The 12,849-nt window shown below is 39.0% G+C and overlaps 1 protein-coding gene across 2 annotated transcripts in view; it reads left to right on the top strand.

Moving 5' to 3' along the window:
• opn5 (opsin 5) overlaps window positions 1–8,367 on the top strand; it is a 61,606-nt gene extending 53,239 nt beyond the window's left edge. For both annotated transcript variants that reach the window (XM_043683123.1, XM_043683134.1), the window contains exons 7-8: window positions 1,403–1,555; window positions 7,581–8,367. In XM_043683123.1, coding sequence (XP_043539058.1) covers window positions 1,403–1,555; window positions 7,581–7,644 — 217 coding nt within the window. In that variant the 3' untranslated portion in view covers window positions 7,645–8,367. The remainder of the gene's footprint in view (window positions 1–1,402; window positions 1,556–7,580) is intronic.
• The last annotated feature ends 4,482 nt before the right edge of the window (window positions 8,368–12,849 follow it).

Below are 12,849 nucleotides of genomic sequence, written 5' to 3'. Positions count from 1 at the left end.
CTTCTGATAGCATGGTGATCAAAACTGCACACAATATTCCAAAAGCAGACTAACAAGTGTTTTATATAGCTGCAACATGGTTTGCTAACTCTTGTACTCCACGCCCCGACTGATGAAGGCATGCATGCCATATACCTTCCTAAATACCTTGCCGCTTGTAGGGAACTGTGGACCTGTGCGCCCATCTGTATGTTAATGTTCTTAAGAGTTCTGCCATTTACCGTATAATTCACACCTAAATTTGATCCTATAAAATGCATCACCTCACATTTGTCTGGATAAAACTCCATCTGCCATTTCTGTGCCCAAGTCACCAATCTATCCATATCCTGTTGTATCCTTTCACAATTATCGACACTATCAGCAACTCCACCAATCTTTGTGTCATCTGTAAACTTACTAATCAGACCATCCATATTTTCTTCCAGATCATTTATAGACTACAAACCTAAGAATCCCATGTGGTTTTAGTTTTTGTACCAATCTGCCATATGGGACTATATCAAATGCCTTATTAAAGCCCATCTTAATTACATCCACAGCTTTTCCTTCATCAATAACCTCACCATCTCTTTTAAAAATTCAATCAGATTGATGAGACATGACCGTCCATGTACAAACCCATATTGCCTGTCCCTAACTAGTCCATTTTCCTCCAAATATGCATATAGCTTGTCCCTCAGTATCTTCTCCAAGAGCTTCCCACCACAGATGTCAGGCTCACCAGCCTATAATTTCCTGGATTAACCCTGCTTCTTTTCTTAAAGAAAGAAACAATCCCCAATCCTTTGGAACCTCACCTCTGATCAAAATGTGTGAAGGTATCTGTTATTGTCCCAGCTATTTCTTCCCTTGCCTCGCTCTTAGTTCATCTGTCTTACCTTTATACTTGCATTAAAGTAAAATGCATTCCAGACCTCCAATCCCTCTGAGCCCAGTGACTTCTTTCTACCCGCTGTTACTCTGTTCTATGCATATCTCAGTCTCACTTTTGTCTCCAGTCCCTGCACTTACTGTCCTGTTGTTCTGGCTTCCCTCCTCTGCCACACTATTTTTAACTGTCCAGAAGAGCTCTAGCAGATGTCTCTCCCAAGATTTTGGTTCCCCTCCAGTTCAAGTGCAATCTGTCCTTCTTGTAAATGCCCCATGTTCCCTAGAAGACATCCCAATGATCCATATATCTAAAGTCTCCCTCCTACACCAGCTCTGTAGCCACATGTTCAGCTGTACAGTCTCTCAGTCTTTGCCTCACAAACCTATGGCACAGGTAGTACTCCTGAGATTACTACCCTGGTAATCCTGCTTTTTAGCTCCCTGAATTGTCTTTGCTGGACATTTTTCTACCTATATTATTTGTGCAAATGTAGACAATGACTTCTAAGTGTTTTCCCTCCTGTTTCAGGATGTCCTGTACCTGCTCAGAGACATCCAGGGCGCTGGCACCAGGGAAGCAACACACCATTCTAGAGTCTTGTTCATGGGAACAGAAACCCCTACCTGTGCCCTTGACTATTGAGTCACCTACTACTGTCGCTCACCTGGACTTGAAGATAAGGTAACTTGTTAGGAGTCCCATTAACTGCTGATGCTTGCAGGTAATCAGTGCCTTGTGCAATGAAGAATGCGCATTACCCGAGATGAATGCACAATTTCATTTTTTCCATCTAAATTTCTCCAGCTACAATATTTAGTCAGTTTCTTGATTGCAAACTTCAATACTGGTTTTGGGGTAGTTCCTTAAAAGATGGTAATGGTAAGAGAATACTTGATGAGATGAGATGTTTATACATTAAATGCCCAGTACCTCAAGCACTTAACTGTTCAGAGAGACAATGGTCTAAGTGGTGTAATTGCTGGGCTATTAATCCAGAGATCTTTATAATGTTTTGGGGACCTGGGTTCAAATCACACCATGGCAGATGATGGAATTTGAATTCAATTTTTAAAAAAAATTGGAAATAAGATTTGATCATAAGTTCATTGCCGATTGTCAGGAAAAACTCATCTGGTTCACGGATGTCCTTGAGGGAAGGAAACCGTTGTCCTTACCTGGTCTGGCCTACATATGACTCTGGACCCACAGAAATGTGGTTGACCCTGAACTGCTTCTGGACAATTAGGGATGGGCAATAAAACGCTGGCCTAGCCAATGATGCCCACATCCTGTGAATGAATGAAATAAAACCTCTGTCAAGAATTCCACAACGTCAATAATTTATGTTGTTGTGGATGGACCAAATGCTGCAATGTTTATGCCGCACTGCTGGCTTACCAAGACTGCATGGATTCACTGAATGCACATTGTTATTTATGCTGCTGTTTATGGTAATATGCTTCTAAATAAACTGTTAAAAAAAAATTTTAAAATCCTTCAGTGAACATGTATCTAAGTGTCCTGAAAGGTCATTGCCTAAAGATATGTTGTTGATTGTGATGAGCTAGCTCAAGACTGATGGAGCTTTTCCTTATTCTTAAATTATTAAAAATGGCGCAGTATTGTGGTGACAAATGAAAGCTTTTTTATACTTCATTGTTCTCTTATTATAAAATACATGTGACAATAAAATAAAAATCAAATCAATGGTGTCAGGAATGTTTGGGAAAAGAAGTGAAATTTAGTTTCCGGAGAACCTGGACCACCAGCTGCAGAAATAACGGGTGATAATTCCATGTAGGTTATGAATATGACAAGCCCTGTTGTGGCACAATATTAATGTCCCTACCCCTAGACTGAGAGGCTTGGGTTCAATTTCCACCTGCTTCAGACCCAGAGAAGTGTAATAACATCTCTGAACAGATTGATTAAAAAAATAGGCTAAATTTTAAAAAAGGTTCCTACAAACAGGGTGGCTGTGGATGTCCTGCTTGCAGCCCATACCGACAATGGCAGTGTTTGTACATGACATTGTGCATAACCTGCAGGATGATCAGGGGTGCAGTGGAATCCCATCTACGCAAATCCCTGCTCGGATGGAATTCATATAGGCCCTACGGTCCTGAACATCCATCAGGAGTCCATCTCCCATAACCTGAGCTACCTCTTAGGAATGTCATCTGTGTCCTTCTGCCTTGCAGAAGTGCAATTTTTGCAGAAGTGCAGAAGTTGCTGCATCCATCTTGACTTCTTTGTCCACTGTCAGGACACACCTTGATGTGCTATCTGCTGCTGGACAGTGGGGATTCCCATTGGCATACCCTCTATGCTGGAGTCCTACCCGAGGTAGAGGGTGTTGCAGGCCACAGTCCCTTGTATCCGCAGATTGTGATAGTTTATGGACTCTCCCAACCCAATTGTTTATTTTGTAACACCATGGAGTCTGTGGACCACATGTATATTGGTAGTGGATGTTTGCACACCATTGTTAGTTATTTGAAAAACCTTTTTGTGTTTTTGGCTGCACTTCAGCCCCACAGTCCTGATACTTGGGCACCCACTGTGGAGTGGTATGGGTAGATCAGAGACCTCCTCATAGTTCTGCCTCTTGCCTTGCCAGGTTGGCTATAAACATGTCCAGGCAGCAGACTGTGGAGGGGGTCATATCTGCCAACTGTCTGCCCCTCTTCCATGATCTTGGAGAAGGAGCATGCAGTGTCCACAAATACTCTCAATGTCTTTAGAGAGGTGGCCACTGTGGGGGATGCAGTGCTTTGTTTCCCCCCTCCAACTCCATTGATTTAGCCCCTTCCTGCTCTCCCTACTGCTCCTCACTTTTGACAGCTTTTCAGGTAAAATTCTAATTGGTTGTACAGATGATTATCAATGGTGGTTAGCAATTAAAAAGAAAAGAATATCAGTGATTTGGTGGTGGGAAAGTCATTCAGTTATATGTGATAGCACACCTGGATGAAAAAAAGGGATAATAACACTTATCTGGGCACTGCAACTCAGTCGATAACATGTCAGACTTTCATTTTGAGGGCCCTTGTGGCACAATGGTAGTGTTCTTACCTCTGGGCTATAGAAATCTGCATTCAAGTCCTACCTGCTCCCTAGGTGGGTAATAACATTTAATGAACAGATTGATTTTTAAAACAAAAAAAAAACAGACACTTGCAAGGACCAGTTCTTAGATCAGCCTTCCATAATATCTTATTTTTGTCTCTCTTACCCCCTTAGACAACAAATTGTCATGACATCACAGAAGTGGTGCTTATTGCACTCAATTAACCACTAATCCTTTTAAATCCAAAACACAACAGCATCGTCATTTATCTGAAATTAAATAAAGAACGGTGGATGTTAGGGATCTGAAACAAAAAGAAAAATTGCTAGCCAAATTCAGCAGGTCTGGCAGTATCTGTGGAAAGAAAGCAGAGTTAACATTTTGAGTCTAATGACTTTGATGAAGAATTACCAGACTCAAAATGTTAACTCTGCTTTCTTCCAACAATTGCTGGCAGATCTGCAAAGTTTCACCAGCAATTTAATGTTTTTATTTCTCATTTACCTGATTATATTGTTAGTCCAAATAGAGCCAGACTGTTGGTCAAAGCCAAGTTACATTCATAGAGAGCACACAATGGACAATGCCTGCTACTCTGAAATCCAGTCTGCCCTTCGAAAAGCGAGGCTATGCTAAATCACAGAAGGCAGCTATGCCAGAAAAAGCTTAATGACTTTGCGAGTGATTAAGGTCATTTGAAGGATCTCTAGCTTCTAAATGTCCTTCCATGACTTTTGAATGGAATGAGTTGTGCTAATTAGCTCTTTGGAAAGAAAAGTCTGTTGCAGTCAGTTGGGTTGGTTCAAGAGTCTAATTTAGCAGAAAAATAGGTCAAAAATGCACAACTGGAGAAGCAGGGGGCATAACTGTTTAATGTTTAACTTTCATTAGAGATTCTAGTATTAGTGTTTACACATATTTCAACATCCTACTACATGAAGGAGGAACCCATCAGGTTGTATAGCACAACAAATCAGGAGTAACACCACAGGAGCTCAATATTAATACATTAGGGTATAATTTCTGTAGCTTCTGATCCAACCCGGTCTTGAATTTGTTTGCACAATCAGCCTCTACCTGTTACGGCAGTTTGGTCCATATACAGCACTTCTGCCTCTCAATGCCAGGGACCTAGGTTCAATTCCACCTTTGAATTTCTATATGGAGTTTGCATATTCTCCCTATGACTGCCTGGGTTTCCTCCATGTGCTCCAGTTTCCTCCCACAGTCCAAAGATATATATGTTACGTGGATTGGCTGTGCTAAAATTTCCCCTGAGTGTCCAGGCATATGCAGGTTAAGTGGATTAGTCACAATAAATGCAGGGTTACAAGGGGTTTGGGTGGGATGCTCATTGGTGGAACAGTGCAGACTCAATGGACACATGGCCTCTTTCTGCACTGTAGGAGTTCTTTGATTCTCTGATCATTCTTTTTTCTTCCCTCTTTGAGATTATACCCTAATGTATTAATATTGAGCTCCTGTGGTGTTACTCCTGATTTGTTGTGCTATACAACCTGATGGGTTCCTCCTTCATGTAGTAGGATGTTGAAATATGTGTAAACACTAATACTAGAATCTCTAATGAAAGTTAAACATTAAACAGTTATACCCCCTGCTTCTCCAGTTGTGCATTTTTGACCTATTTTTCTGCTAAATTGATGAAACAATGGACTGGATTTTCATGGAATTAGGAGGACACTGTGGAGGTGCAAAAAAGAATGTGGTAGCCAGGGTGATCCCTGATCCCATTCCCAGCTCCCTCAATTTTTAGTAACTTAAGGACATGGGCTGGTGCAGGTCAGCTATCTTTCCAACGTAGTTAGTTTCATAATAGGTTGGACTGTCCTACCCTTCACCATTTTCAAGGATTCAGACCAACTTTTGAAGCACTCATGATTCATGATTTCCTCAGACAAATGGTCTAGAACCTTTCAAAACAGCCTTACCCCTGCCACTAAAAGCATCACTTTCCATGCCAATCTATAGTACTCCCATTCACTCTCTACACTCTGGACAGAACCAGCGAACCTTCGAGTAACAAAATTTCTTGACTGCTGCTACCCATCTCAGAGATGAAACCCCAACCCAAATGTCTGAATGTACAAAGCTGCAAATCTGAAGCAGCAAGCCCCATTGTTAAAATTATTTTCATCAGAGGACACAAGAGTTGAAGAAAGAACATTGTTATTTGTATATTTTTAAGGCAGAGGGTGTAACTGAGGGCATGAAAGGTTTTCAGAGTAAGTGGAGTTATTGGGATCAGCCTTAATTTTATTGAATGGTGGAGCAGTCTCAAAGGACCTAGTCCTGCTCCGAATTTATATGTATACATGTCTGTATATTCACAAACAGGACAGTACTATTAAACATTTAGTTTTACTGTCATGTTGGACCAGGAAGGATTTGCTATTCTCATCATTGCATTATGACCAGTATTCCATAGCCCTGGGCTTATACTCTGGGGACATGGTTCAAATCCTGTCTTGGCAACAGGGGTAGCAAGTGATGAATACAAATCTGGCTTTAAAAACTGATCTCAAAAACTGATCTCAGTAATGATGATAACCATTGGCAAATAACCATTGTCAAATATTTTTAAAAATACACATTTGGTACATTAAAGTTCTTTAGAGAAGAAAATCTGCTATTCTGACCTGGTCTGACCCACATCTAACTCCAGGCCCATAGGAATGGGGTTGCCACTTAAATACTCTCTGAAGTGGCCTTATAACAAACTGCACAAAGTCAAAAAAGAATAAAACTGCATTGACCACCAGGCATCAATTCATTAGTCAGTTGTTGCACGGCTTCACTTCGACCTATCGAACTCAGTTTTGCTAAAGTCATACGTGGTCACATACTGGTGTACTGGTGCAATGTGAACTGTTTTGCCCCTTTTTTTGTTTTTGGTTCTAACATTCCTGCCTCGATTAAGTCTGTGATGAAATTTGGAGCAATGCGATTCTAACGGAATTTGAACAAAGGAATAGTAAATAGATTATTGATAATCTGGTGTTGCATGGTTGTGTTGTTATCGACTCCTTCCATCAGTTTGCTGATTGTTGGGGTGGTAATTAGTTAAATTAGATTTCCCCGCATATTGTAGACAGCACAAACCTGGGCTATTTTCCATAAATATCAGTTAAAAACGGTGTTGTAACTCAATTGAACTAGCTTGACTAGGAAGGCAACTGCTTTATTGTAGATTTCACTAGAACAATTACTATTAAGTGAATTGTAGAAAATTCTAGCTACAGAAATAAGGTACTTTTTGTTACACTATATAACAGATTGTAAGCAATGCACAGTTAATAATATAAAAGACATATTTATTGGCTAATGAACTCTGCCTCTATTCAACATTATACAATGAAGTTTACTAAAAATATTGGATCAATGATAAATTGCAACAATGTGCTAGAGGATAAGCTTAAAAATTATAATGTTATATAAACATTACAATAAATTAATTTAAACTGTTATTGAAACTGTACTAAAAAGTTTAATTCTTATCCTATGTTGAACACAGGAAAATGTTACTAATATCAAATTGTAAGAACTGAAATGTACTACTTTTAATTGTAACCTTGTGAAAATACGTTCCCTCTCATTAATTTCTTTATTTTGTTTTAGAACAGTCTCAGTGATTGGAGACTGTAATTCCGTGGAAGAGAATGAAACTCAGCTGGAGAGCTGAAGTTGGACTGAAGAAATTGCTTAGAAACTTTCCTTACAACTTATTAATTGATAATCAACTTTTTCTGGACAGACCTCAATTCGTGAAGACCAAATTTTTTAAAAAATGTCTTGAATAGTAATTATACTGCTTTATAGGTACCAACATGGAAAACATACTTTTGCCTGTATCAATCTTGATAACATCCTAAAATTTATGATTTCTGGTGCATTTCAGTAGAGATTTAATATTTGCTTTCCCTGAGAATGCTTATCTAAACACAATAACATTCAGCAATGACTAATTCAATATTTTAAAGTGCAAATATTATGTATTGTATTAAATGTACTGAATAGTTCTGCTTGAAGTATGTTGATGTATTTTTTTCACACTTATTTAACATACAATCTTATTTATTGATGATTTAACCTTCTAGAAAAGGACTATTTGTGATTGATGGAACTGTTGTGATGTTGTGATTAATGATCATCAAGTAAATATATTTGAAGAGTATTACTGATTTTGTGATAATATCTAGGATGGTGCAATGAACAATGGCATCAATTTGTTTACAATATATAATTTTTTTTCAATTATTCCTTTTTCAAAAATAGCAAAATAATATCCAGAATATTTTTTCAGCTTACAAGAGTGAAAAGCTATCATAGTTATGCACATTTGTACTGTTTAAATAGTATCTTCAAAACGTAATATCAGAAGACAAAACTTCAATCATTCTTAATAAATTTTAGCATTGATATACATTTTAAAGATATATCATCTCATTTTTTCTGCTAACTTCATAATTTCTATGACTTAAAAACCAAAAACCTACTGTGCATGTATTAAGCTGTCATTTAATACCAATGTAGGTGAAGCACCAGAGTTCTATTTTTTTTTCTTTTTTTGTTTTTTTTAGATCTCTTGTTTATTTTTTTTTTTTTTTTAACCCCCACACTACCACCTAAGTGCGGTAGTGCTTATATTTTTTTTTCCCCGCACCCATGGTGTGTGTGTGCAGGTGTGAGACACAGTGAAAGGCACAAAGTGCACGAATCTTTATTCAAATTCCACCACCAGGAAGATAGGAAAACACCCGGGTGGCCAGTGACAAACACTGCCCTTCACATCAAAGGGCAGTGCTGTGTGATCAAAACAGTGAGGGGGAGGGGAGGGAACCTCCTGGTTATATATATATATTTTTTCTTCTTTTACAAAGTGCACGAATCTTTATTCAATTTCCACCACCAGGAAGATAGGAAAACACCCGGGTGGCCTGCACCAGAGTTCTATGTAGCAGAACAGAAAAACTGAGCAAATTGTACCTAATTATGGCAAACTAGCCCCATTACAATTCAATGTATAAATTCAGCCCTGTCAAAGAGTCAATGAGTTATCCAGCACAGAAACAGGCTCTTCAGTCCAACCATAATTCCAAACTAAACTTGTTTCACCTGTCTCCGCTTAGCCCATATCCCTCCAAACATTTGTTATCCATGTAGTTATCGAAATGTCTTTTAAACATTGTAACTGTGCCCACATCTACCATCTCCTCTGGAAGTTCATTCCACACACGAACCACTCTGCATAAAAAAGTTGCCCATCATGTCTTTTTAAAATCTTTCTCCTCTCATCTTAAAAATTATGCCTCCTAGTCTTGGACACCCCCATCCTAGGGAAAGATGCTTGCCATTCACCATATCTTCCTGGTGGATGATGATTTTATAAACCTCATGATTTTATAAACCTCTATTAGGTTATCCCTTAATCGGTTACAGTCCAGTGAGAAAAGTCCCAGTTTATCCAGCCTCGCCTTAAAACTCAAACCCTCCATTTCCGGCAGCACCTGTCAACTGCATGGCAACTAAAATGTGTTTTTGATATTTGAAACATTAAAGAATTTAACTGAATTCCTATGGGCAGACAGCATTAGACAATAGGGAGAAGTTCCCAGCCTCTTAGCAGAGAGGATTGAACAATAGGTATAGAAGTTAGCAATATTGTAATGTGGTTGAATAAAATGTATTGTAAAAGCCGAAGGATAGGTGATAAGGGAGTTTGATAAACACCACCACCTGTAACTGGTCATCAACAGATCATGCAGTCACATGATTAACTTGATCGGGTGTGTATGTAATCAGTCAATAACACAATCAATTTGCAATTAGTTTGTAAATGATAAGGTGGGCTGAAAACCAATGTCTCTCTTTTATTCAGGAAAGCAGCTTCTGGACCCTAGAGGCTTTCTTTTCACCACTGTCACATCAATAAACTCTTTGATATTGGAAGTGGCTCAGGGTATGGAATGATTTGTTTATTCTTTCTGCTCCAACAACTTCTATAAAGTTGATTCCAGAACTGCACAGTGTTCTAACTGTGACCTAACCAACATCACCACCCTGCTTGAAAACTCTGCTTCAGCTAAAAAAAAAGCAAGTATTCAATATGCCATCTTCACTGCTTTATCTACCTCTCCTGCTACCTTAAGGGACTGGTGGACATGCACACCAGGGTCGCTCTGATTCGTCCTATCATGTATTCCTTTCCCTTGTTTGTCCTGTGCAAGTGCATCACCTCAGATTTATCTGCATTGCTTTCCATATGCCACTGATCAGTCCATCTATATCTCTGTAATCTAAGCTAAGCTATCCTCCTTGTTATGTATGTCTGCACCAATTTTCCAATTATCTGAACCTTACTGATCAACCCTCGATATTCAAATCTAAATAGTTTTCATACTCTACCAACAGCAAGGGTTCAAAAACTAATTCCTGTGGAACCTGATTGGGCACAAGCTTCTAGTCACAAAACACCCTTGACCCTCACCTGCTTCCTGATACTCAGTCAATTCTGCAACAATTTGCCAAATTTCCTTGGATCTCATGGGACCTTACCTTTGCTATCAGTTTTCTTTGCACAACCTCATCAAAAGCCTTACCAAAGTCCAAGGAGACTGTTGAATGCATTGCTCTCATATATATATACACCTGGTCACCACTTGATTTTTTTTTCAATCAGGTTGTTCAGACATGGTCTCCCTTTAACAAACCCTGCTGACTATTCTTGATTAATCCTTGCCTCTCCAAGTGCTGATTAATTCTGGTCTTTAGACTTGCTTCTAATTGTTTCTCCATCATGAAGTTTAAACTGACTGACCTGTAATTTCCTGGTTTATCTCTAGCTGCCTTCTTGAATAATGGTATTGTACTGACTATCCTCCAGTGCTCTGGAACCTCTTTTGTGGGCTTGGAGGAATTGAAAATTATTGCCAGCACCAAGTTAAGTGCAAAATGACTCAGTACTCAAAAGTGAAGTTACGAGGCATAAGATGCCTCCTCTATGTCCTTGTGTGCAAAGCAATCTGATCAAAGCAATTTAGTCATTGGTATCCCTGAGCTCCAAAATGCAGTCCTAAAAGGGCAAAATGGTTGGATTAAGAGGCACCATGTGGCGAGACTGGTCATTTGTAAATGCCAACTTCATTGGACAATAGGTACAAAGACTATGGAGCATAGTGTTGTGGTGAAAATAGTTGAATGAAGGCAGTGAGCTGCTGTCTCTCGGTAACCATTCTGACTCTCAAGTCGAGAATTAGCACCATCTTGTTCCTTGGGGATACATAGAAACTGGCAGCATGAGTAAGCCATTTGGCCTTTTGAGTCTGCTCTGTCACTTAATATGATCATACCTAATCCTCTACTTCAATGCTATATTCTCACTAGCTCCTCATGGCCCTTGCTGTCTGTAAAATCTAAAGATGTATCTCTTTTTTTGAGATAATTGTGACTTGGCCTCCACAACCTTATGTAGTAGAGAATTTTTCAAATTCACCATTTGAATGAAGAAACTTTTCCTCATCTCAATCCTAAATTGACTACCCCATATCCTAAGACTGCGGCATCTGATTCTAGACTCCCCCAGTCAAGGAAAACTCCTCCCTGCATCTCGTCTGTCCAGCTCTGTTTGAATTTTATATGTTTCATTCAGATCCCCACTCATCCTCCTGAACTTAATGAATACAGTCCCGGTTGAACCAGTTTCTCCTTGTAAGACAGACCTACCACTCCTGGTATTAGGCTAGTGTACCTCCACTGCACTCTCTTAAGTAGGGAGACTGAATTCCCACATAATACTCCTGATGTGGTCTCACCAAGACCCAGTATAGCTGGAATAAGACATCCCTACTTATGAATTCTTATCCTCTTGCAATGAAGGCCAATGTACCATTTGCATTCTGAATTACTTGCTGCAGCTGCCGGTCTGCTTTCATTAACTGAAGTATAAAGATACTCAAATTCCTTTGTTCATCCATGTTTCCCAATATATCACCACTTAATTAACACTCTTATATTCCATATTTCACACTAAAGTATATAACTTCACATTTCAACATGCTGTGCTACATCTGCAATGGGTGTGCCCACTCATTCAACTAACTTACCTTGAAGCCTCCTTCCATCTTCCTCTACAAGTTGCAGTCCCACTAAGTTTGGTGTCATCAGCGAGTTTAGAAATATTGCATTTGGTTCCCTCATCTAGATCAATTAAATATATCCTGAATAGCTGGGGCCCAAGTTTTGATCCTTGTGCTACCCCATTCATCACTACCTATCATTTGGGAAAAAAAATTATTCCCACTCACTGTTTCCTATTTGTCTTGATTGATGCTAATATATTACCTCTTACCCCATGTGTTTTAAGTTTGCCCAAAAATTTCTTATGAGATACCTCATCAAAAACCTTCTGAAATCCAAATACATCACATTCACTATCTCCCTTATCTATTCTACTAGTTGCATCCTGCAATAAAATACTCTGGTAAATTCTCTCTTTTATAAATCTGTGTTAGCTTTGTCCAATCCTGTTAACGTTTCCCAAATATACAGTTTGTATTTATTTTATAAATAGAGTCTAACATTTCCCAAGTGCTGGTATTAGGTTAACTGATCTGTAATTCCCTGACTTTTTCTCTCCTTCCTTTTTTAAATAATGAGGTTGCATTTGACACCCTCCAATCTGTAGGAAATGCTCCAGAGTCTACAGAATTTTGGAAGATGGCCATCAATGCATCCAATTTTTCCAGGGCCATTGCTCTGCAATGCAGATTATTAAGATGTGGTAATTTGAAAGCCTTGAACCTCACTAATGTCTCCAGGCACCATTTTCTTATTAATGCTGTTTTTCTGCAATTTCACCATCTCACCAAACTCCTGGTTTCCTAACATT

The sequence above is a fragment of the Chiloscyllium plagiosum genome, chromosome 3 (genome assembly GCF_004010195.1).
Source record: "Chiloscyllium plagiosum isolate BGI_BamShark_2017 chromosome 3, ASM401019v2, whole genome shotgun sequence".
NCBI lineage: Eukaryota > Metazoa > Chordata > Chondrichthyes > Orectolobiformes > Hemiscylliidae > Chiloscyllium > Chiloscyllium plagiosum.
The sequence above is the reverse complement of the archived record's forward strand: the minus strand, read 5'-3'. Positions and strand labels throughout refer to the sequence as shown.